General features: G+C 38.2%; 2 protein-coding genes across 2 annotated transcripts; both read right to left on the bottom strand.

Annotated features, from left to right (window-relative positions):
- Window positions 1-4,941: 4,941 nt before the first annotated feature.
- On the bottom strand, window positions 4,942-13,279 carry LOC145783226 (uncharacterized). Its single transcript, XM_082595034.1, has 13 exons — window positions 13,116-13,279; window positions 12,874-12,916; window positions 12,049-12,125; window positions 11,615-11,757; window positions 11,096-11,327; window positions 9,735-9,865; window positions 8,999-9,228; window positions 8,246-8,334; window positions 8,035-8,058; window positions 7,378-7,582; window positions 6,747-6,872; window positions 6,208-6,357; window positions 4,942-5,929 (listed from the first exon to the last, which is right to left on the bottom strand). The coding sequence occupies exons 1-13, from the start codon at window positions 13,150-13,152 to the stop codon at window positions 5,785-5,787; spliced, it is 1,632 nt and encodes a 543-aa protein (XP_082451160.1). The 5' UTR covers window positions 13,153-13,279; the 3' UTR covers window positions 4,942-5,784.
- A 9-nt stretch (window positions 13,280-13,288) lies between these two features.
- LOC145783228 (ER membrane protein complex subunit 2-like) lies at window positions 13,289-15,873 on the bottom strand. Its single transcript, XM_082595035.1, has one exon. It carries the CDS (start codon window positions 15,844-15,846, stop codon window positions 14,947-14,949), a length of 900 nt encoding a protein of 299 aa, XP_082451161.1. The 5' UTR covers window positions 15,847-15,873; the 3' UTR covers window positions 13,289-14,946.
- Window positions 15,874-22,442: the final 6,569 nt, after the last annotated feature.

Below are 22,442 nucleotides of genomic sequence, written 5' to 3'. Positions count from 1 at the left end.
GTGTATGATATATTTGCTGCGTGATCACCGTGCTGGCAAAGCACTAAGAACTGTAGATGAGGCTTGTCATATGGCATGTAATCTAATGGATCACTGGATGTATTGCAACTGTACACTGTCAGTTTGAAGACAGTCAAGAAACGTGTTATTAGTCTTTATAGTTTGTTCAAAGATACCATGTAAAAGTCAAAGCAAAAATTTTATATGCAACCAGCAAAGAAGTCCATCTTCACTGACTTCGATGCATCCATGACCAAGTTAATTGATATATTTTGTGAAGATAAGAAACAGAATGGCTTTGGAACATATGTATGGAGTAAAGATGGCAGAAATGGAGTGGAAGTTTCTGGATAATATGAGAACAGTTCGCAAGCACTACTGTGAAGAACATTTGAGAAGATGCAGCAAAAGGAGAAAGAAAGGTGAGAAGAATTGGCTTTGAACGGCAAGTGCTGTTGAAGCTATTGATGCACAAGATGTTGAAGTTATAATGGAAACTGATGACCAATGACCATGATGATTATTCTCCAGAAATGGAACAATATAAAAGCAAGAAAAGGCCTTTTATTCACATTATTACTGATGAATCTTCAAGTGATTGCATTCCCAAGGAATACAGACATATTAGAGAGAGCTCGAACATTGTAAGGCCAACGTTTTACAAAACAGTTGATGTGTTGATTAGTAAGTAACCATTGCTCTAAATAGTATCACCATTAATGGTACTTATAGAAGGCTCCCAGCTTTACCTGTGAACAATCAATACAGAGAAAACAAGGCTTTATTAATACAAACCATCCTTGCTATTTTATCCACTGTGAGTGGTGTTGCAGTTGAGGAAATTTTCAAGAAAATTACATTTCAGATGACAGATTCAGCTACACATAATCTTCATGTGGATGAAATGGTTGCTATTGATCTTGGTGTTGACCATATTCCTCAACATCTCCTTTGTCACACACATCCTTGCCTTATGTTCAACAGGTAACTTATGCAAGTCATCAGGGACATTTGAGGCGGCTGGGCGGGTTCCGGCTGGGGAGCTGATGCGAAAACCCTTCGCACAGCTACGGTACCTTGGCCCTCGTCCATTCTACCGCTGAGTACTGTGCACCAGTGTGGTGCCGCAGCTCTCACACCCGCCACATTGACACCGCCATCAATGACGCACTACGCACTGTGACTGGATGCCTGCGTCCCACTCCAACGGAATGCCTTCCCATCCTTGCAGGCATCCAACCTGCTGAGCTTCGCCGTAAAGGAGCCATGATTTCCCTTGCTCGTCGCGCACTGGACCCCGACCACCTCATCCACAGTACACTCCAGCGCCTACCTGTAGGACAGCAGCGACTGAAATCAAGACGCCCATTTGTGCACGCCGCACGACAGCTTCTGAACAACGTTGAAGATCTTGGAATAAGTGCGGCACACTGGACGAACTACACATGGAACATGGAGTGGCAAAACAACACCTCCCGACTCCGTGATTTCCTACCCGACGTCGATCTCCACCCTCCGGGAATGTCCCTCGCAAGACTTGCGTGGGTCTGGCTTAACCGCCTACGACCGGCGTCGGTCGCTTTCGTTCAGACATGTGCAGATGGGGCCTGGCTCCCTCACCGGGATGCGAGTGTGGCGCCACAGACCAGACAGTAGATCATGTCGTCCATGACTGCCCAATCCATCAACCACCACATGGAGCGCTTGGACTGAAGGCCCTGGATGACGAGACTGTCGAGTGGCTGATGACATAATGCCCAAACATATAGTCCGGAAGAACAGCTCATACGACGAAGAAGTGACATTGAGAGTACGTTTGCCGATGCAAATAGTTGCCCAGAACCTGAAAGTTTACCTGAATAAACTTCTGTGTTCCTCAACTGTAACATGGGAAGACTTTGACTCTGCCATTGAAACGTTAACCACATCTAATGTTGAATGAACTTTCTGGGAGAACGTGTTCGAAGTATTGCAACTTCGTGGACTCTTTCCATACTGGAACACTTTCCTGTGTTTAATGCGTGTATTTAAAGGTCATTTTGCGTACGGTACTTATTTGTATGTATTTTTGCGTACTTCACCCAGTTTACTTGATTATGTTCCTTCAGTTTAAGACCATAGAAAACTTTAACTGTTTCTTCCAACCTACAGAAGAAGACTGGCAACTGTTATTATAACTACTCCATCCCTAACGCAAATTATAAGCATGTTTTTTCAGTCAAAACGCTGAGAAAATGCAAAATTAACGTTTTTTAGGGTGAGAAAAAAGGAAAAATCTCACTTTTAAAAAAAATATGTCATGTTGATGCTCTGTTAGATTAAAAAATTAGGTCTCAAACCGCTCAGACTGTTATTTTGCATCTTCTAAAACCAACTGCAAGCATTTCTGACAAGTGGTTCTGGAATTACCTCTGAAAAACCATCTGCGCCCCCCCTCATTTTTGATATCTGATTATCCGGGGGTTTTTGCGACCAAAGATTTTTTTAGTGCTTTGACATTGACCCATAGCATAAAGTTCAGGTGTAGCCTACTCACTATTGAAATGTTGATTTTGCAATTTTGTGCCCCTTCCTAATATTACTAGCATGCTTTGGTATGGGTATCAGTTTTCAAGTTTGATTTCTATTAGCACTCTGCAGTTCTGTTTTACATCCTATTAATGGTTTAAATTTGGGTGTCAGACCGGTTATCTTACTGCAACAAACTGCTACGGTACGTAAGAGTAGGCTATAGACATTGTTCTCAGGTCATTCCCACCACTATTGTGCTCCCGATTTCGCTGTACTAACTACAACTCTGTATGAGCAAGTGCTGCTACACAACCTAACAGATAGTTTTTCCATGCATTGTTATAGGTAAATCTCAGCTTTTTAGTATATATATCAGTTTAATTTACTCTGTTTAGTATAGGCTATCAGTTTTCAAACCAATTCTGCCATCTTGGAAAATTAGCTATTTCCAAATGAACAGCAAGTAAATGCAAAGCTCATAAACTTACACTTAGCATTCACCTTACATGACATTTTCAACAGCATTAGGTTATAAAAACACAGAAAGCAAGCTGCACCCTTCGGCTTATCAGCACTCAGCAGCATTCTGATTTCTGTTGTTTTGCAATATGCTTGTCACTGAAAAAGTTGCCAGACAAAACTTTTTTAAATGAAAAACACAATCTAGAAAAAACTTCATAAACAAAAATGAGAAAATAATAACAAAGTTAAAATTGAAAGAAAGAAAAAAAAACAATTTTTTTAACTCCTTTTTTGACAGTTAAGCGTGTTTTATAAACAATGCTTGCTAATTACGTTAAAACAAACTGGAAATCACTTTTCAAGGCGCGAAATTTAGCATCAAGTTTAACTAAACTGTTAAATGGTTAAATCTACCAATCTCACAAAGTCAAACAAAAAGGCAAGACAAAAGCGTAACACTTAACATGATCATTTGATTCAAATGTAAAAAAACATTATGTAAAAAAAATGATCGTTCAGTTTTCAACAAACCATTTGAAACAGAAATAAAGAAATTTAAACTGATGCATGTGAAAAAAATATTCAAAAGTCTAAACCAAATTTAAAAGATTTTAGGTTTAAAAAATAGTAATATAAATTTTCAGTTATATATTAAATTAATTTAAAAAAAATATTTGCATTTTGAAACAGTAAATTGAAATACTGTGAGTTCAATGGATACAACCTGTTCAAAAAAGCTAACTGGCAACTTTGGTTTAAATTAATCTCAAAGCAGCAACGTCGAAAAAGTTATATAACTACTGATCAACAGCTCAAAAGTGAGAGTCGAAACCGCCAAACCATTCGGTTTTCAGATAGACCTACCGTTAATTCCGCTGCAAACTTTGATTTTATCTATTTTTTAATCACTATAGGTTCACAGGTAGTGTCTGATAATTTTGATGAAATGTACCTACTCCAATGCAACTTCAACTTCGCTTCATGGAACTTCACTCAGAAATATAAAAACTAAACAATCAAGTGATAAATTGATAGTGGTTTGAATTCTAAGAAAATAAAATGTGAAAACATTAAATGATGAAGTCATTTTGTTTAACAAGTGAATAAAGAAATAACAGTTAACCTCTCTCAGTGGCGTAGCCAAGGGGGGGTTTTGGGGGTTACAACCCCCCCCCTTTGGCACGCGTGTGACGTCACGATATTGAGAATGATGCTTTCAGTCTAAAAAAAAAATTGCCTAATTTTAAATAAAACTGCATTAAAAGAGCGAGTTTTGCCAATATCAAACATCTCAGCCAGGAATTAGCAACAAGAAAACATAGAGACTTAGCTTTATTTCCCAAAAATTCCGAAGAAAACATGATCTTACCTTTTTGCTATGCCACCGGACAGCACCATTTTACAGGAATATTCATACCCACATTTTTTGTTGAAAATGCTCTCAGAATCCACCAAATTCAAAGTAATTTTTCAAAATTTTCTGGGGGAGGCCCCTGGGTCGACAAAACCCCCCCTTTCAGAATTCCTGGCTACGCTACCGACCTCTCTGCTGGTACACCCCTTCATTTTTTGAATCATTTGACTTCGGTTGTAGGCTATTTCGGAAACAAAATCTTAACATAACTTCATTGTTGGTTGGTTTTGAATATTAATCCTCGGACTGACAAAGCATTGATTTGTTGTTCCTGGTAGTTTTGCATACTTGTAGAGGTTCTTGACACAGGGCCGGTTACCGAGATTGACAGAGTGAAGTTTTCCGATTGTTAAAGTGTTGTTACCGGGGAATTATTCCATTCACTAGGTGCCGCTGAAACTTGCACTTCTCCTAAACCGCAACTATCACCAAGAATGAGCAGCCTAAGCTAAAAACTTGATGTCAAGATACCGTACCTCAGATCAGACGAAGAAGAAAACTGAAGTACCAAGTCATAACACAACGATCACTCATCTACAATCGATTGGTTGCTTTTTGATGATTTATTTAACAACAAAACACGTGACGTCAAAGTGACTTGGCCCGGTGAATTGTAGAAAGCAAACACAGTCTTAAATGTCCCAAGCAATTATGCAATTGAAAATGGTATCAGAGCTCTAAAAATTGCGAAAGCTTAGCAAACCTAACTTAATATTTTTTGTTTTCTATAAAAGATCGGCTTGAAAGGTGACAATTTGGAAACTCTAAAAAACAGCGAGGCGTTTGACCCATTACTTACCACGAAGGAACATCACTAGTTGCACTTTAACAAATAGGCTACGTTTGTTCAAGCTTCTTCAGAAACTTTCTGGGTGACTCTGCCACAATTATGATATCAAAACTAAACACACACCCTGCTCGTGAGAATAGCGGCTAATAAATGTAGCCACCATCACCGAAAACGTTTCACTTCGTTTTAAAAAGTTGTTTCTCAGCCAGCAGAATTTTTATGTTTTCAACATCATCTGGCGACGCTTCAACATACTTAGTGGTATTTTTTGAAACTGGGTTAGAGCATTGAAGTCATTCTCTTTATTGGCCTCTGAATTGCATTGAATACTTTAGAAAATTTGTTTAGACCGCAAACACGTTATCAAGCTTTGCCTTGAGCGCACGCTAGCGTAGACTAACGACAATTGGCAGTACATTAAGTGTATTTCGGGTAACGGCCCTAGATTGAACAAAATACGAGCTTAATTAACTAGTAAGCAATTGTGACATGGCGTGTCAAACAGTCAAAGCGATGTCAGTTACACAGGCAAGCTGGCGTAAGCTCTTCTACCAACATTAGAACTGGCCAGGCTTGCGGCATGCTTTCACTGATAAATTCCATTGGTTCACATCGGTTCTTTTTTGATCTGATCTTCGGTCAGCATCGGTTCTTCATCTCCACCCGAACCGTCTTTACCCTTATGCTTGTGCTTTTTAGCTTTCTTATGCTTGGTACTGCTGCTGTTGTATCTCTCGTCTTCCTCGTGCTTCCTGCGTTGAAAAGAAAATGACCCAACTTTAAGCAAAAAACGACGTGATAATGCGCATTCAAAACAAGTGCTTGATCAATCTGAACACAAAGTTTAATCGACGTGTTTGAGTGTTGTGACAAACATTACGGTCTCCAATTAAGTTTTTTTTAGGTTGAAAGCCTGTCGCGAAGCGTAAAGATTTGTGAAATTGAGAATTGACACTTCTAGTGTGGCCAGGAAAACATAGCACTTCGCGTAAGATCCCTGACGGAAGTGTAGGCAGAACCGTGCACGTACCTGCGTGTGCTCTTGTGTCGAGACGGGCTGTCGTCTCGTCGGCGACGACCATCACGATCTCTATCTCGCTCCCTCTCGCGATCTCTATCCCGGTCCCTGTCTCGGTCTCTTTCCCGGGGTCGATCTCTGTCGCGATCACGCTCCCTGCTTCTGTGATAAGAACGTTACAAAGTCTCCAATCAATCAAATTTGACTTGAAAAGTTTATAACGTGTTGTTCAGGGAGGTTTACTCACAGGTTACAAGTCACACTTTTAATGCAATGTTGCAAGGTACTATACTTTTTCAGTTGCCTTGCCGAAACCAGGCATCGACGACCCCAGATGAAATTATAATTAGTCCAAATATGCTTGTTACATGTTCTATAAATAACTGTTTCTGCCTTGACGTTAAATTGCTTCAGATGAGATTGTCTTTCCTCACTTTTCAACAATTTAAGAGTTAAAGAGGAACGTTCCAGTTTATGCTTTGTTATTACGAGGCCGAGAAATTCACATTGTCTGGTTTTAATTTTTTTTTTTCAAACCTTTTCTTACAAACCTTTCTGGGTAGTCGTCCCGGCCGTCTCTATAGTCGGACCTCCTGGAGTATCGATCCCTTTCTCTCTCGTAGTCTCGTCGGGAGCTAGAAGTTCGAGGCTCGCGAGAGTAGCGCGATTCGTCGTCGCTGTGACAACAAATGTTGAATTTTTCAGACATAAAAAAAAAGAAGGAAAGTAGGAATCAATATGCCAAACACAGTAATATGATGTTCATATCAGAAGCACAGGTCTGGTTTGCAGTGACATTGGCAATATGGAACATAGAATAAACGTTACGTCAACTACAACAACAAACAATGTCTTTCGTGATAGAAAGCGTCTTGACCGAAAAGCGTTTGTGATCGGTAAGCTGTGTTTCAACAACCGCGTCTAGGTCTGTCTGTCCCTGGTGGTTAAAGATTTTGGACAGAAAGACAGAGAAGTCAAGCATCTCATCGAGTGTCTGGCCAAGACACAACGATTGCTTTGGTGGGTGTCGAACCGACACCCTTCAGAGAGTCAGTTAGATGCTTAAGCCACTCATCAAATCAACCGAAAATATGTTCCGGTCAATTGCGCTGATGACGGATATCATAAAAAAAAACTTGATAAAAAGACAAAAAAAACTTGACACAGAAATTGCAAGCAAACCTTCTTGGATTTTCTGGTTGACTTCGACGTTCTTCGCCTTCCTCAGAAACAAAGAAGGGTTGTTGCTGCTGTTGTTGCGGCTGGCTCACCGGTGGGACAAGGTATCCTCCAGGAGGAGGAGGAAATGGGGCTCCACTGACTGGAGGAAGCTGGACAAACTCTGTTCCCGGGGGCCTCAACGTTGGGGGCATCATAGTGGCTCCACCTAATGAGCAGGAATGAAATTGGAGTGAAGGTAGATAATAGGACAAAAGTGAAAACAATATCAATATTTGCTATCCCCTTAATTAGCCATCTAAGCCAATGGACACAAAAACAAATTTGAATGATGATGACGGCAGCGTCGCCAGCATAGCAGAAAAGTTCAGGGATTTATCAAAACAAAGTTTGATCAACGCCACAACAAAATGAACTACAACTCCAGTTACTTAACTAGCACGTTCAGTAATCGCATCTTCATGAAACCTGATAGTATCAAACTACTCGAGAACTTAGAAGCATGGCACTGGTCACTTTTATTCTGGTACCGACAGAGAACACTGTAAACTATGACGCAAAACATGCTGATGATTTCATTGCACTGGATATTTGTCAAATCTTAAATGCAACAAGGTGTTAGAGATACCATTGACACTACACACAGTTCATCTCACTTACCAGGAAAGGCATGAGGAGGAAGGCCTAAATAATACAAAAGTTACTTAAACATTGAACAACTAATACAATAAAATTGTAACACAACATCCGCAATATGAGCAGGACCCTAGATGCATGCAAAACCAATATATTTAAACGAAAGAAGCTCATTTTCAATAGACACAGTATTATCACCTCATATAAAATCTATTGAAACCAAAAATAGATTTACCTATGGGAAGAGTTGGAGGTGGCTTTGTTGGGTCGAATTGAATTGGAATAGCTGGTCCGTTTACAGCAGGGATGGTGTACATTGGTGACCTATTGTTGTTGATTGCAAGGCAAAATACTAAGGTTACATGTGAATGGAGGTAAAATCAATGAATCAGACTTTAATCTTTGAAGAAGGTGGTCGCTCAAGGCTGACGAAACGTTTCAAGCACAGCACATGGCACTGGTGATCTTTATCAAAGAAAGATGTTAACTTTTTTATGGAGCAGCTTTTATATTCATTGAAAAAATTACGAGAAATAAACAAAATTCAAGATTTGAACTTGATTGTTGGAGAACAGATTGTCAAATTGCTGGCCATGCCATTTTCCAGTATGGCAGTGTCTTGTACGTATATCAGAAACTAAATGGGAGGCATGGCACTATAAAGTAGCGTGTTTCAACCTTTTTTGAGCCATGAAACACTTTATGAATTAAAATAGTCTTGTGAAACACCAAACAAAATTTTGTAATGTGGAACAAAACAAACAACACAAGAAGAAGATAACCAATTTCTTGCGGAACACCTGATGATCTTTCTCGGAACACTGGTCGAAAATCACTGCTATACAGGTAGTGATCAGTGCGTTATTACATTGATTCAATGTAAAAAAAACGATTTTCCGCCTGGGTTTACTGCAGTCCACAGTTTATCAAAACACAAAATGAAAAGATATTAGCTCAAAAAAATAGTAAAAACAATCAGAAAACATACGTTGTTTGCGTTAGAGGCGAGGCAGAGGGGGTAGACCCAACTGTCGATGTAACCGTTATCGATGTGTCGGGGGTTCTCGGGGGGAGCCCATCGTCCTTTCTCCTGGTAAACTGCAACGTTGATATGGAACGGACCGAGTTCTCAAATCGGTTCGCCACAGGGGTCAAAGGAAGTCTCTGCTTGTTTTCATACTTGGAAAGAATTGACGACAATACACTTGAGTTGCGTTCCTGAAAGCGTAAGTTACATCAGAACACCGTTACGTAATAAAAAAAAGTACTGGGTACTTAAGAAATGCCTATTGGGATAAACAAACGTAATAAAGCCTTTAAAGACTTGCTATAAATTCAAAGCTTTCAATATAATTAAGTTTTGCTTGCTCTTTTTCAAAAATTTTGGAAGTTTTTAGCCATCTGATGTAGCCTACCTTATTTACAAAGCTGCCTCTTTTTGTGAGGTAACTATTAAAAAATCTTGGTCTTCCGCATGACCCGTGTTATTGGCGTTGTCAGCTGCATAGCCGAGTGGTGAGAACCATGGTTAGGCGTTCGAAAAGACACTAGTTCGACACTGTTTAAGAGCATGCGGATGTGTCTTCGGTAAGACACCTGAACGTATGTATGAAGGTGGACACGAAGATTGGCTTCCTTGCCTTTCCGTCCACTTAATCTAAGTCTTCTACTAACGTGCGTAAGCCTAGATACGACAAATAACCCGTGGTATAGTATGAACCTACCGCAGATCCGGGCGTGCTTTGAGGCAGGACAGGTGCGTCCATTCCGCTGCGCAAACGCTTCTGCTTCTCACAATATATTTTCCAAGTCACTTCGTTGAAGCCGTAATTGAAATAATCAGATATATCAGCACCTGACGTGAACCAAATTCATTTTTAATTGAAGCTATTTGAGCCATCATACTGTAGTTAAAATGTACAACGGTCTATATTTTTAAAACTTTTTTCGTGGTAAATTAAAAAAAATATCGACAGGAAGGCACCCGCATCTTAAAGAGCGGGGAAACCCAAATTAACTTTGCGAGTTTTTTGTTTCAGCGTGATGTCATTGTGTACAACATGCGTTTTAGCAATAAAAAAATCCAAATTTTGTTGCCCTCGTCTCGCTAAGGCCGCTTTTGTTTGATACCCGTTTGCGAGGTCTCGTTGCGCATCAAGCTGTGATGCTGTTCGCTGTGACGTCACAAGGTACATATAGTTGTGGCCAAAAGTTTAAGACCAGACTTGATTTATGACGATTTTTGCATTACTTCAAAATACTGCATCAGATATAAGATGATGCATAAAGATGATGCAACTGAAACAATATCTGATGCAGTATTTTGAAATAATGCAAAAATGGTCATAAATCAAGTCTGGTCTTAAACTTTTGGCCACAACTATATGTACCTTGTGACGTCACAGCGAACAGCGTCTCAGCTTGATGTGCGCGAGACCTCGCAAACGGGTATCAAACAAAAGCGGCCTTAGCGAGACGAGGGCAACAAAATTTGGATTTTTTTTTGCTAAAACGCATGTTGTACACAATGACATCACGCTGAAACAAAAAACTCGCAAAAAGTTAATTTGGGTTTCCCCGCCCTTTAAGAAGCATTCGCAGTTCTATTCATCCAAGAAGTTCAGCAATAGTATATCGTTGGCCTGTGTTTTGTCACAGTGAAAATCGATATATTGTTCTTGCTCACAACTTTGTGATACTATATTGCTCTGAAACTAAAGGGTTTGGCTTTTCACAAGGTCATGCCATGCCGATTCACTGAGTCACCAGCCGATTTGCATTCACTCCCATTAGTTTGTTTGCTTTTTGTTCCTAATAGCCTTTTTGATAGCTAGAAGTAGAAATTGTACAGATTACAGTTCTCTGTACTCCAACTACTACAGTTTACTAAAACAAAACTATTCTGCATTGACACTTCAGATTGAATCTACAAAAGAAAAACAAAAGGTTGATTGTAATGATAAATTGCAATAGTGAGTTCCCAGACAGCAAATCCACCGTTTTTTTACGTATACTCAACGTCTGCAGACGCTGAATTAATGTAAAAAAACGGTTGATCTGCTGTCTGGGCTGTTTTTCATCATACCTGGCTTTCTCCAAGGTTTATCCTCCAACGAATCCAAGTTGAAGTCGATTGCAGCTTGTCCGTTAATATTTCCAGGTGCTGCCAGGTCGAGACCCTTGCCAACAGTAGCCTTTGGTGTTCCGATCACCTGAACTGGGTTACGGTACAAGTGACGACTTCCAGACCCGGTGAGAGGAAAAATACCCCCATTATCATTTCCTCCTGGGCCTGTTGAGATCGCTCCAATAGTCACCTGAAATAACATTGCTTTGTTGAAAAAGGTTAAAAACTCAAGCAGCAAATATCTTCACAATGATCAATTTGTTCTAACACAATAATAAAGTCCTTCATCTAATTTAAAATGGCAAATTAAGCCAAATTGTTATAATTTTAAAATACAGTGACACCAATTGAAAATACATTACAATTTTTTTCTTAGTTTAGATAATACACTAAAATGGAGGATACTTGTATTTGCTCTACATGCAACAGAAACAAACCTGATAACAATGAGATAAATCTAAAAGTCGCATAACTTACTTGTACATCATCATCTGACTCATCAGAGTCGTCTCCGTTAACATTTCGTTTGTCAGTACCTGCCTGTATGTCAGCTGGTGTACTAACAGGCACCTCAAGGCTATTGTTGACATTCTCAGTTCCATTTGTAGTTTGGGATGAATCTTTCAAAACACGACATTGCAGTTAATACAATTTATTTACAATCTAATGACATTGAGACAATGTAACACGGATAGACGCTATTGATTGAGATGGTATTTCTACTAACCAAAGTGGAATAAATCAGGTAAAAGCTTTCAAAAAACGGCTTCCATATGTTTAAGTCAAATTACAAAAGTGAAACATCTCAGTTATGAATGTCTGTGAATGTGTACCGATTACATTCCAGCATTAGCAATGGGCAAAAATTGGCTAGCAGTAGTGCAACTGGGTTCTAATACTACATGCATTACTTTTAGTGGGAGTTTCTTCGAGTTTTGGTTCTTCATCTGGTACCTCTGTTTGTTTCAATGCTGGATCAGCTGCAGGCCTGTAATGGCATGTCACAATTGTCACATATGTAAGCCAATGTTCAAAAATTGTGAACGCTTTTACACCACTTATTAAAAAAGTTAATTTAAACTAAAAATACTGATGCAGTACTATTGTCCAAAACTTTTAGCTACAAAGACATAGGCAGTAGGCACCCACCCACAGTGATGTCGAGATATTTAAGAGCTACCTCAATGTGGTGCCAGGTGCTTTAGATGCTATTCTGAGGAAAATGATTTTTCCTCGATGCTTGGTTGGTGCGACAACAACACAACATATTTATTCCTGCATACTCCAATGGACCTAATATTCGGTGAGCTGTTGTTTAACAAAGAATTTCTAATATCACTTTCATAAATTTTCATTTGCAGGTTGGTAGGCTATATAGTGCTTGTTCAATAAGGAAACATATTAGTCCCTGACTATTCAAATACAGCAAGTTTTAGATAAATTATATTATATGTCCGTCTCATCACTGAGTAAGCCACGTCTTCCACATGGACATTGGACATTGTTAACTAACATTTCCCTTTTTAAATTAGAATTTATTGAATGTTTAAAGTCTGTTCAACGCATCACAACTTGTCATTAAATAAGCAACCACAAAAAATAGTAGAATACACCCGACTCAAAATAGTACCAAAATCATTCAGCATCACAGGGCGGCAGAGCCTGAATGTAGTGCTTACGTGGCAAATGCCTAAGTGTCTGACCCTAAAAACCATGCTCAATATATTTGAACTCACTGGCTTGAATCGGCTTCAACAGATTCTGTTTTGACTTTGTCACCTGCAAAAAAAGAAATGGAAGCAATAAGAGTATGGCAGGTCAGTATGATTTACCTGAAGAAAGTTACATGCTTAAAGAGACAAAATCAATTATTTTTACAAAATTTTTACTTACTAAAACCTATAAACCATAACTTATATATATTCCATTATACTGTAGTAGGAAAAAGTGAATAAATTTCATAATAGGTTTCAGTTACCGTACAACCACGAGTCCTCCTCGTCAGCATCTGCCATGAGTCTTTAGAATATATAGTCTTTTTCCACAAAAGAAACAAAAACACTGAAAACAGCACTTATCACATGCAGAGACGATTTCTTTAGCTTCTTTGGCTGACTAAAGAAACATTTTTATTTATTTAAAATATCTGCAATACAAACATTTTGAAAACCATATTGTGACAATATATATATTGCAAACAATCTTTGCGAAAAAGATGAAGAAAAATACCAAACTAAAACAAATTTATTGGAATTTTTACAACTCAAAGAATTGTATTGCTGTTAGCAAAACACTACAGCAGTAAAATATTTGCAAAGTGAGGATGACAAAATTCTGAATAACAAAAAATGACATGTTCAGCTCTATTTTGGGTAGGAAAAAAGTTTAGGCATATATGGAGATGGTTGATATAATTTACCAAAAAAAGAAATTTTGTTTTGGTTGATATTGTATGGATGGCAAGTTTCAAATCTTCTGAGCATTTGTTTTTATTTAAAAAAAAAAGGCAACGCTAATAGAAATTCGTAAAAATAATTCTCCACTGATTTAGAGTTGACAGCAGTATGACAGCATGTTTGGTACCAGTGGAAATGCTTATACAACAGGACATTATAAAAACGTAACAAATTTCCTAAAGGTACGACATTTCAATATAGACATCAGTACATTACTACATTTGTTAAATTTTATGCTTCCACGGCTCCACGCAGACCACTTTTACAAACCGTATTCATCAAATTTTCTATTGCAATACTATATATAGCCCTTGTCTTTGTTAAAGGTGAATACAAGAATCAATTAAACAGTTGCTAACACAAACGTTTACTCAATTACAAAAACATTTCAAAAAAATTCAAAAAGCAGCACAAATATAATTAGTTTATGATTATAACTGCAGTAGTAGCTGGTACTGTCAAATTCGGAATGGCCCGTTTCGGTAAGTCCGATTCGGTGAGAGCCCTATTCGGTAATTTTTTTAAAAATTATTGGGTACTGTAGCCTAATTATCATTGCCGTTATAGGGTTAGGGGGATAGGGGTTAAGGGTTAGGGTCTTATTTCAACGTTTAGCGACGTTAAAACAAGCGGCAATGATAATTAGGCTACGGTACCCAATAATTTTCAAAAAATTCACCAAATAAGGCTCTCACCGAATCGGACTCACCGAATAGTAGCAGACCCGTCAAATTTGCCAGCAATGCAATACAAGAAATACATTTTTTTCACAAAAATCAATCAAACTGGCATTACTGGCATTCAAACTAGTTTGAAATTTCAGCTTTTGATCCTGTTGAACCATTCCTTGTTTACACATACATCTTGTATTAAAGAGATGAGTTTCCCTAAAATTACAACAAATACAACATGGTACAACACGAAATTAAGTAAAATGAACAATGACCTCGCCATTATATATTATATAGGTCACTTATCTTCACTTAACTAATTTTTTTATGACAAAAAAGCAAAACATTAAACAATGTAAGATGCACTGTAAATACAAAACGTAAAAATTGTTTGGTAGTCCGAAACACTTCATGTTGCTTTGAAAATTAAACTAGATGCTCTGATTAATAAGTGTTTGGATAAGTTATACATACAAAAATATATATAATCTATTCAAACATGTAGTTGTGTTAATTCTGAAGTTCAAAATAACTACAGTTTTGGATTCAAATTTAAAATTCTCCATTATGCATCTTGAACACTGTGAGTATGCTTTTACTTTTTATGTTTTACTGTACCTAAGATTGCACTTACTATGCACACACTGGGCATCAGTCACTTAAAAAGCATACGCAATGTACGTTAAGAATTATTCCCAGGTAAATGCAACTGCTCCAGCATCTGGTTAATACCGACCAAAGCCTGAGACATTTCATCGTTTTGTGAGACGTTCAGCGTAGATCTATTGGTATCTTTTCCACATGCTTCGTTGCGCTTTTGTGAAATCATCTTGCCTGCCCAAGTTGCATACTGTCTGTTATTACCATCTTTGCCGGATGACTTAGACAATTTAGTAGAAGTTAAGAACAACCCGTAAATGGCCCGAATATTAGAATTACTGCTTAATTTTACAGCTTGGGCAAAGTACTGTCTTGCAATTTTGAAGTTCTCATCCCCACCTTGTGTATATTTTATTTCTGCATAACGTTGATGATAAAGGTGATTAAATGAATTGGCTAAAATTAATTCTTCCATACAAAAACCAGCTTTGCTATAATCCATTTGTTCAATATACAAATCAGCCAATTCCATCCAAGCATCTTGATCAGCCATGAAAGTATGCAAATATCCGGTTAGAAGCTTGATTGCAGCATCTCGATCCTTAATCTTTGCAATTGCAATCTTTCTCTTCTTGACAGCAGCATCTGTTTCATCGAGCTTTTCCAATTTATCATAAATTGTCATTGCTTTGTCATATTCTCCCATTGCTTCAAATTTCATTGCCTCTAACTTTTTAACTCTGGAGCTTTTGGGAAAATTTGCAAACAACTTATCTAAGCACATATCAGCAATATCATAACGACTGGTGTCAAGTGCAGCAATGAGCAGTTGTTCACATACCAACCAAAGTTCATCACCTAACTTTGAAGAATACTTTTTAACGAGTCGTTCTCCTAATTCCACAACCTTTTCACTTTCCCTGTGGTTTCCATCTCTCCATTCACGAAGTGTGTCACGAGCTTCATCCCAACCAACATTCATATTTATACTATGGTTAAGGCTAAAAACAGATTATTATTCGATTGGTTATAAATAAATCTGATGAGCAAAAACAAAATTAATTTACAAAAACAATTAGACCGTTTTCGCAGCATCAACGAAGCGTGACATGGAAAACAAAGCACTTTACAAGCTGAGTTCATAGTGGTGAAGCACCGTTTTTAAACATTTTGGTTATTTTGATCAAATCATTGCTTACTTTAGCCGTACATTTTGTACTAAAAGTACTTTATTGACTGAGTAATTACAAAAAGTTATCTATTTTGAGAAAAAAATTTACTGCAGGGCCGTAGCCCATGGGCCTAGTTAACTAGGCTATCACCAGCACAGGGCCACTGAACAACCCATTGATAAATATTATTTTAAAATATTTTAGTTAAGAACTAAAGTACATAGCCTAAACTTATTATTTTATTGGCAGTGGCCAGGGCTGCGATTTTTGCCTTTTTCGGTGACGAGGTCACTCGACACGCGCCATCACTATTCGACAAACGCCGTGCCTTCCAAAAAAAAAAGGAAAATAAAAAGGTAAAAAAAACAGAGAGGACTAAACGTCGTCAGGTCGAGGAACAATCGGGGGGGGGGGGAGCATCACATGATGCAATCATAAGAGTGCTGACTTACGTAAACTTTCTTGCGCCAGGTACTTTAAAGCAAGGTCTAAATGTGACGCTTCACACGAGAAACTCCCAAGGCGTCAGCGCCGCCATTTTTGAACACTGCGGGAGAATGCTTTGATCGAAGTTCAAACGCTTGGCAACAAACATTTCGCCACACACGTTTTGTGTTATTCGACACAACGGGTTTCCTATATAGATAAAATAACCGAAGTAGGCTACTTTAATTGTCAACGTGTTTGCAGGTTTGTATTTATGTCTGACTTATGCACTTGTTGTTCCAAGCTTGCAGAAATGTTTTGCACTGGGAATAAGGAATAGTAGACAGATAAACACGGTTGCAACTTGACTTCCATCCACTAAAAGGGTTTCTGTGATTACGTAATGGGCGATTTTGCATTTGCATTTACAAAAGCACACAACCCAGCTGGCAAAACCCGTCGTTTTTACATTGATTCAACGTCTGCAGACGTTGAATCGAAAAAACGAGAAGCGAAAAATATACTAGAGTAGTCTATCACGAGTCACGACCGCACTGTTTGATTTGTAGTGATGTACCAAAAGTAGCGATACGCACGCTGTTGCGTTAAATAACTCAGGGGGAAACGTAAGTTAATTTTGGGTTGATTCAACGTTCGATTCAGCACAAATCTATTTAATTTTCCTGGCGGGTTACATTGCGTACCCAAACAGCAAAAATCATCATTTTTGCATTGGTTCAACGTCTACAGACGTGAAGTCAATGCAAAAATAACAAATTTTGCTGCCTGCGTAACAATGCCCAAGAAGAAATGTACGTTTGTTTTACATTAATTCGACATCTAGCGACTTTGAATTATCATAAAATAATGCTAATTGTTCAACCAGGTACCGGTAACAAATTAATATCTCACTGCGAGATGATTGCCTCGATTTACGTTTACACTAACATAATTTCGGCACAATTGAGATACCGCGAGCAAACACGAGTCTGTTTGATAAAGAACTAGCCGTCAGAATCGGAATCATAAGACGCTGTATGGGAGGATGAGGTTGTCGCGTCATCACTGAAATACTTGAAGACGCAAAACTGCCTGTTCATGAACGCGCAATGCCATATGATCAGAATCAGAATCCTTATTTTTCTTTTCTGCCGAAAAACCGTTTATCTAATTTCGTATTACTTCTTTAACTTGACCCCCTAACTTTCTAATTCCGATTTGTTTCCGTCATAAAATTCTTTACAAATTTTGCAAAATACCACACTAACTTTTCCTTCTGTTTGATAATCTATAGCAGGTAAATTCCACTTTTTAACTGTATCTTCTTTCACTATAATTTATATTCGCAACGACACCGGTAAACAATAAGCATTCGATGAAAGTATAACATTTGCGTAACAATTAAGCCAGTATTCATAAGGTGGCAAACTTTTTACAGTTCACAAGAGCATTGTCAGCGCATAAAATAGTTTGCGTGATGCTCTGGGCTACCGCCGTGTGACACGCAATGAAGAAGCGCATAAAATTTCGTTTGAATAAACATTAAAGCATACGGCAATTGTCGCAGCAATCTAAGGTGTGTTGATTTGGCGACGGCAATGTTTTTTGCCGTCGTAGATGGAATCACTCAACCAGCGTGCGATTAAAAACAGCAAGTGACTCTGATACCACACAACTTGTGCGGTAACTCGCGGCCAAACGCTTATAATCTGACTCTTGTGACGTCATATTACTATTCGACAAACAAGCGTAGAATTTTTGGTCGTTCGACAAGAAAGAAAAAATCGCAGCCCTGGCAGTGGCTATTTGACCGGCTCTGGTCTTTTTATCTGAAACACTATTTGACCAGTCATGACGTATTTTTTGTTTTACCTCTTCTTTCAAAGCAAAAGACGAGAGAAGAAAAAAGTGCATATGTAACTTCTAAATCTAATAGTTTTATTCAACTGAATCAGCGGCAAGTACGATGTTTCTCGGGCTGGTATCCCCAAGGGTATGAATTCGATACTACCCGAGAGCGCTTTTTTTAAACTAAATTGCTTGCTAAAAAACACTGCCTAAAAGTAAACTGAACATTGATGAAACCATATTTTTCTTAAAGAAGTATTGTAACTTTTTACAGCTATCAAACTAACTTGGTGAGAGCAAAAATGTAATGCATCGTTCAGCAAACATGGTCACATCCTGTTATGCTGATCGGAAACTTACCCAGAGAAATTCTCAAATTCCAGCAAATTGAAAATACTTTTTGAAAAAAACATAAAAAATTGGGCTGTAGGCTACTCAAATTAAAAATTGACGACAAAAATGCAGTCCAACAATTGAATCACTTAGTGTCAAAATTTAGTTAAAAAAAAAACGCTTCCGGGTAGTATCGCACTCATTCCCTCCAGAACACCAGCCCGAGAAATATCATATGTGCCACTGATCCAGTTGAATAAAACTGCTGAATTTAAAACTTATATACATACTTTTTTTCTCCTCTCGTCTATTGCTTTGAAAGAGAAGGTGAAAGAAAAAATACGTCATGACCGGTCAAATAGTGTATTAGATTGAAAGACCGGAGCCGGTCAAATAGCCACTACCTATTTTATTTAGAACCTACTCTACTAATCTTTTCATTGACTCATAAAACTTTTCTGTTTTTGTGAACCAACCCAGCAAACTGTCCACTTGAAGCGGTTGATTGTCTCGTATCATCACCATAGGCGTCTAACCCGTGCGGTAGGGTGAGGCTGATGCCCCTATGACTCCCAATTTTTCTGGCCCTTTCAACAAATGTTCTATATCATATAAATAGTAAAAATCCAAACTTTCAGAAAAATTGATTGACCCCTTGGGGTGCCAGTTTCATGTTCAAATTCCTGCAGTGGCGTGCTATGCATACCCTTTAGCTTTGTATAGCAAAATCTAAAGAAATTGCCATTTTTAGCAATGTTAAATCAATTTTGGATCTACTCAACAGGCCATGAATATGATCAAGGTGAGGTAATGGTCATACTGCTTGTAAATACATGAGAATTGGAGGCATTGCTTCGAGGGAGGCTACTTACCATCAGCATGGCAGAACAACAAGGCAGCAACATACGCTATATATAAGGCTAATGTACCAATGTGGTCAACGATTTGCTGTAGGTTGTCAATTCATTTCAGTTCAGCCTACAGAAACATAGAACATGGAACTATGTACTATGGCGATACTATGAAATGTGTACAGAGGTGCATGCAGTGCAGTGGTGTATTGCTTTCACTGATGAAATACAAGCATTGCATCAAGGTGGAACATGAAATAAAAGAGAAGCTGCCAAAAAAGTTGCTAATCAAATGGTTAGATCATATTCACTTGCAAACGTAAACGCAATTACACAAAAGAAGATGGATGGAAAAATTGTTAATTTTTACGACAAAGATTTAATAAAGTTGCAAAAGATAAATGCCACTGATCGTGATCACAATACAGCAATAATGAATTTTCAGAATGTTTTAAGCAAAACTTTGCCAATTTGGCTTAAAAACATATTCAAGTTGCTTAAGGAGGAAGAAGATGTCAAATTTTTAGAAAGTATGATGACAAACAGGATTGCCACATTTACAGGTCGAGACATGGTAACAATAGAAAAAAGAAAAATGGAACCGAGCAGCACTCTGTAGAATTAGCTAAAAAGGAAGAAGACAGGAAAAAGATAGACAATTCATAGACACAACACTTGATGAAACAGCAGACTTTTCATCTGATAATGACTCGGGAACTGAAGCTATTTTGCCAACATCTTACAAAAGGTGTCATCTTCAAAATGTTAAAGATGGCACAACGATTCGGGTGCCTTATGATATCCTCAACCTTCGATAGTTGGGTGTTGTTTGAGGAACAAAATTAGCCCTGTGGCCGCTTCCATAATGATAAGGGAATTTATCACTGCGTGTGGTGGAGATATGTCAAAGGTGAACCTTAATTATACACAGGCACTGAGGTATCGCACAAAAACAGCTAAAGAAACTGCCAGTGCCATTAAAGAAAAGTGGCAACCTCCGTTACCTGGGACTAGATCCCTACATTGGGATAGAAAGCTGATGTCCAGCCTCAATTTAAAGGTTATTGATGAAAGGCTGCTACATGTCCTTGTTTCTGGTCCGAGTGGCGTTAAACTTCTAGGAACGCCTAAGTTGCCTGCTAGCTCATCAGAACCTATGGGAAAATTGATCAGTACTCCAACAGAAAAGCTACTTGATGATTGGAACTGCAAAGCATCGGTGGAAGCTATGGTGTTGATACCACCAGCTCCAATACTGGCCACATCACAGTTAGCTGTATTGCCATCCAAACTCAGTTAAATAAATCGTTATTTTGGCATGAATGCAGACATAACGCAGGTGAGCTAATTGTCGGCCGGGTGTTTAATAACCTGCAAATATAATCATCAAAATCTCCTGATGTTATGATATTTTAAAGATTCAAAGAAAACTTCAACAGCCTGTCGTATAGTAGTTTAGACAAAATTTCATTTTCCAATATCGATGATGCTCACCCTGAACTTGAAATATACAAATAAGAGCTGATCACAGTAATGAAAGCTATCTTACATTCCAAGAAAACACCAAGAGATGATTACAAAGAGTTGATTGAGCTCACAGCCTTCTACCTACAAGCAGACATCTCCGATGTACGGTACACAAAAAGTTCAGGTTCTTAAGCTGTGGGGCAATGCATGAAGCCAGATGGATGGCAAAACTGATTTATGCTATTAAAATGTCATTTTTATCCGAAGAAATTCTTGCCCAACAAAGAGTCCCACTGTTTGTACCCCAAAACAAATGTAGAAAATTCAACGTTTTATAAAATTTGTTCTGTTTTTTCATGTTCAGTGGTGGATAGAATGTGGTTCCTCTGCTGATGCTGCTTACAATAACATCAAGCTTGTGAAAAAATCCTCCTTTATAAAGAAATTGCAGAGTCAGCTTCATTTGCCTTCAAAAAACATCTTTAGTATCTGACAGCAGAATCTTTCCCGTGAACTTGTTCAGTGACAAAGTAAATGAAAGTGACAAGCAAAGCTACAAAACTGCTGTCTTTTGAAAAAACATCAAAACCCTTAAAAAGATACAGAACTGGGTTTGGAAAACCATGGCAGTTTCCTGATACTTGCACTTTCACCTATTCAATTACATACAAGGATTGGTTCAAACGAGACTCTTCGTTTTTCTTTGAAGTGTTGAACATTAACACAGAGTTTTTGTATAAGCCTGTCTGCTCGTGGAAAACGGTCAACGGATATCAATTTTCTTAATGCCAAAGATGTTATCAAATCCCTGCTGGTTACCAACGATTGTGCAGAAAGAGGTGTTAAACTCACAAGTGATTTTATCAGTGGATATAGGCTGGAAGAAAACTTTCAAAACGTGCTGAAAGTCGTGGAACATGAGCTGAACCAAATCTCTTTCTCTAACCAAAGAAAACGACACAAATTGACTTCATAAATCATTCTTATTTTATCCTTGGGTCTTATCAACAATATCAAACTGTGAAAAATGGTATTGACAATGAAGTTCCTTTTGGCAAAACAAATTTTTTATTGTATTAGAAACACACTTTATGTGGGTTTTTTTAACAAAAACGACATTTTTTTTAAATTTTCAGATCAAAACTGGCACCCTTAAATGGCCATTTTTCACATCTTTTCTTTCAAATAGTAATTATAGAGAGGCTGTAGAACATATATACAAAGGGCCGAATGACTAGCTCAAGTTTTTAATTTTTAAGGGGCACCAGCCTCACCCTACCGTGCGGGCGTGGGGGCCTGGCCCCCACGCATATTTCTGCGTGGGAGCAACTTTTTATGCTGCATTGATGTACATAAAACAATAGATGAACTAGCGATCGGCAGCAGGAAAACATTTTTAAATGCAAACCGCAACAGCTTCGCGATAAATAATCACTAGAACGAGTAGCGATGCAACAATCCCACCCAAGACAAAAAAAATG

The sequence above is a fragment of the Aplidium turbinatum genome, chromosome 14, assembly GCF_918807975.1.
Source record: "Aplidium turbinatum chromosome 14, kaAplTurb1.1, whole genome shotgun sequence".
Lineage (NCBI taxonomy): Eukaryota > Metazoa > Chordata > Ascidiacea > Aplousobranchia > Polyclinidae > Aplidium > Aplidium turbinatum.
This window is presented reverse-complemented; position numbering and strand designations above follow the sequence as displayed.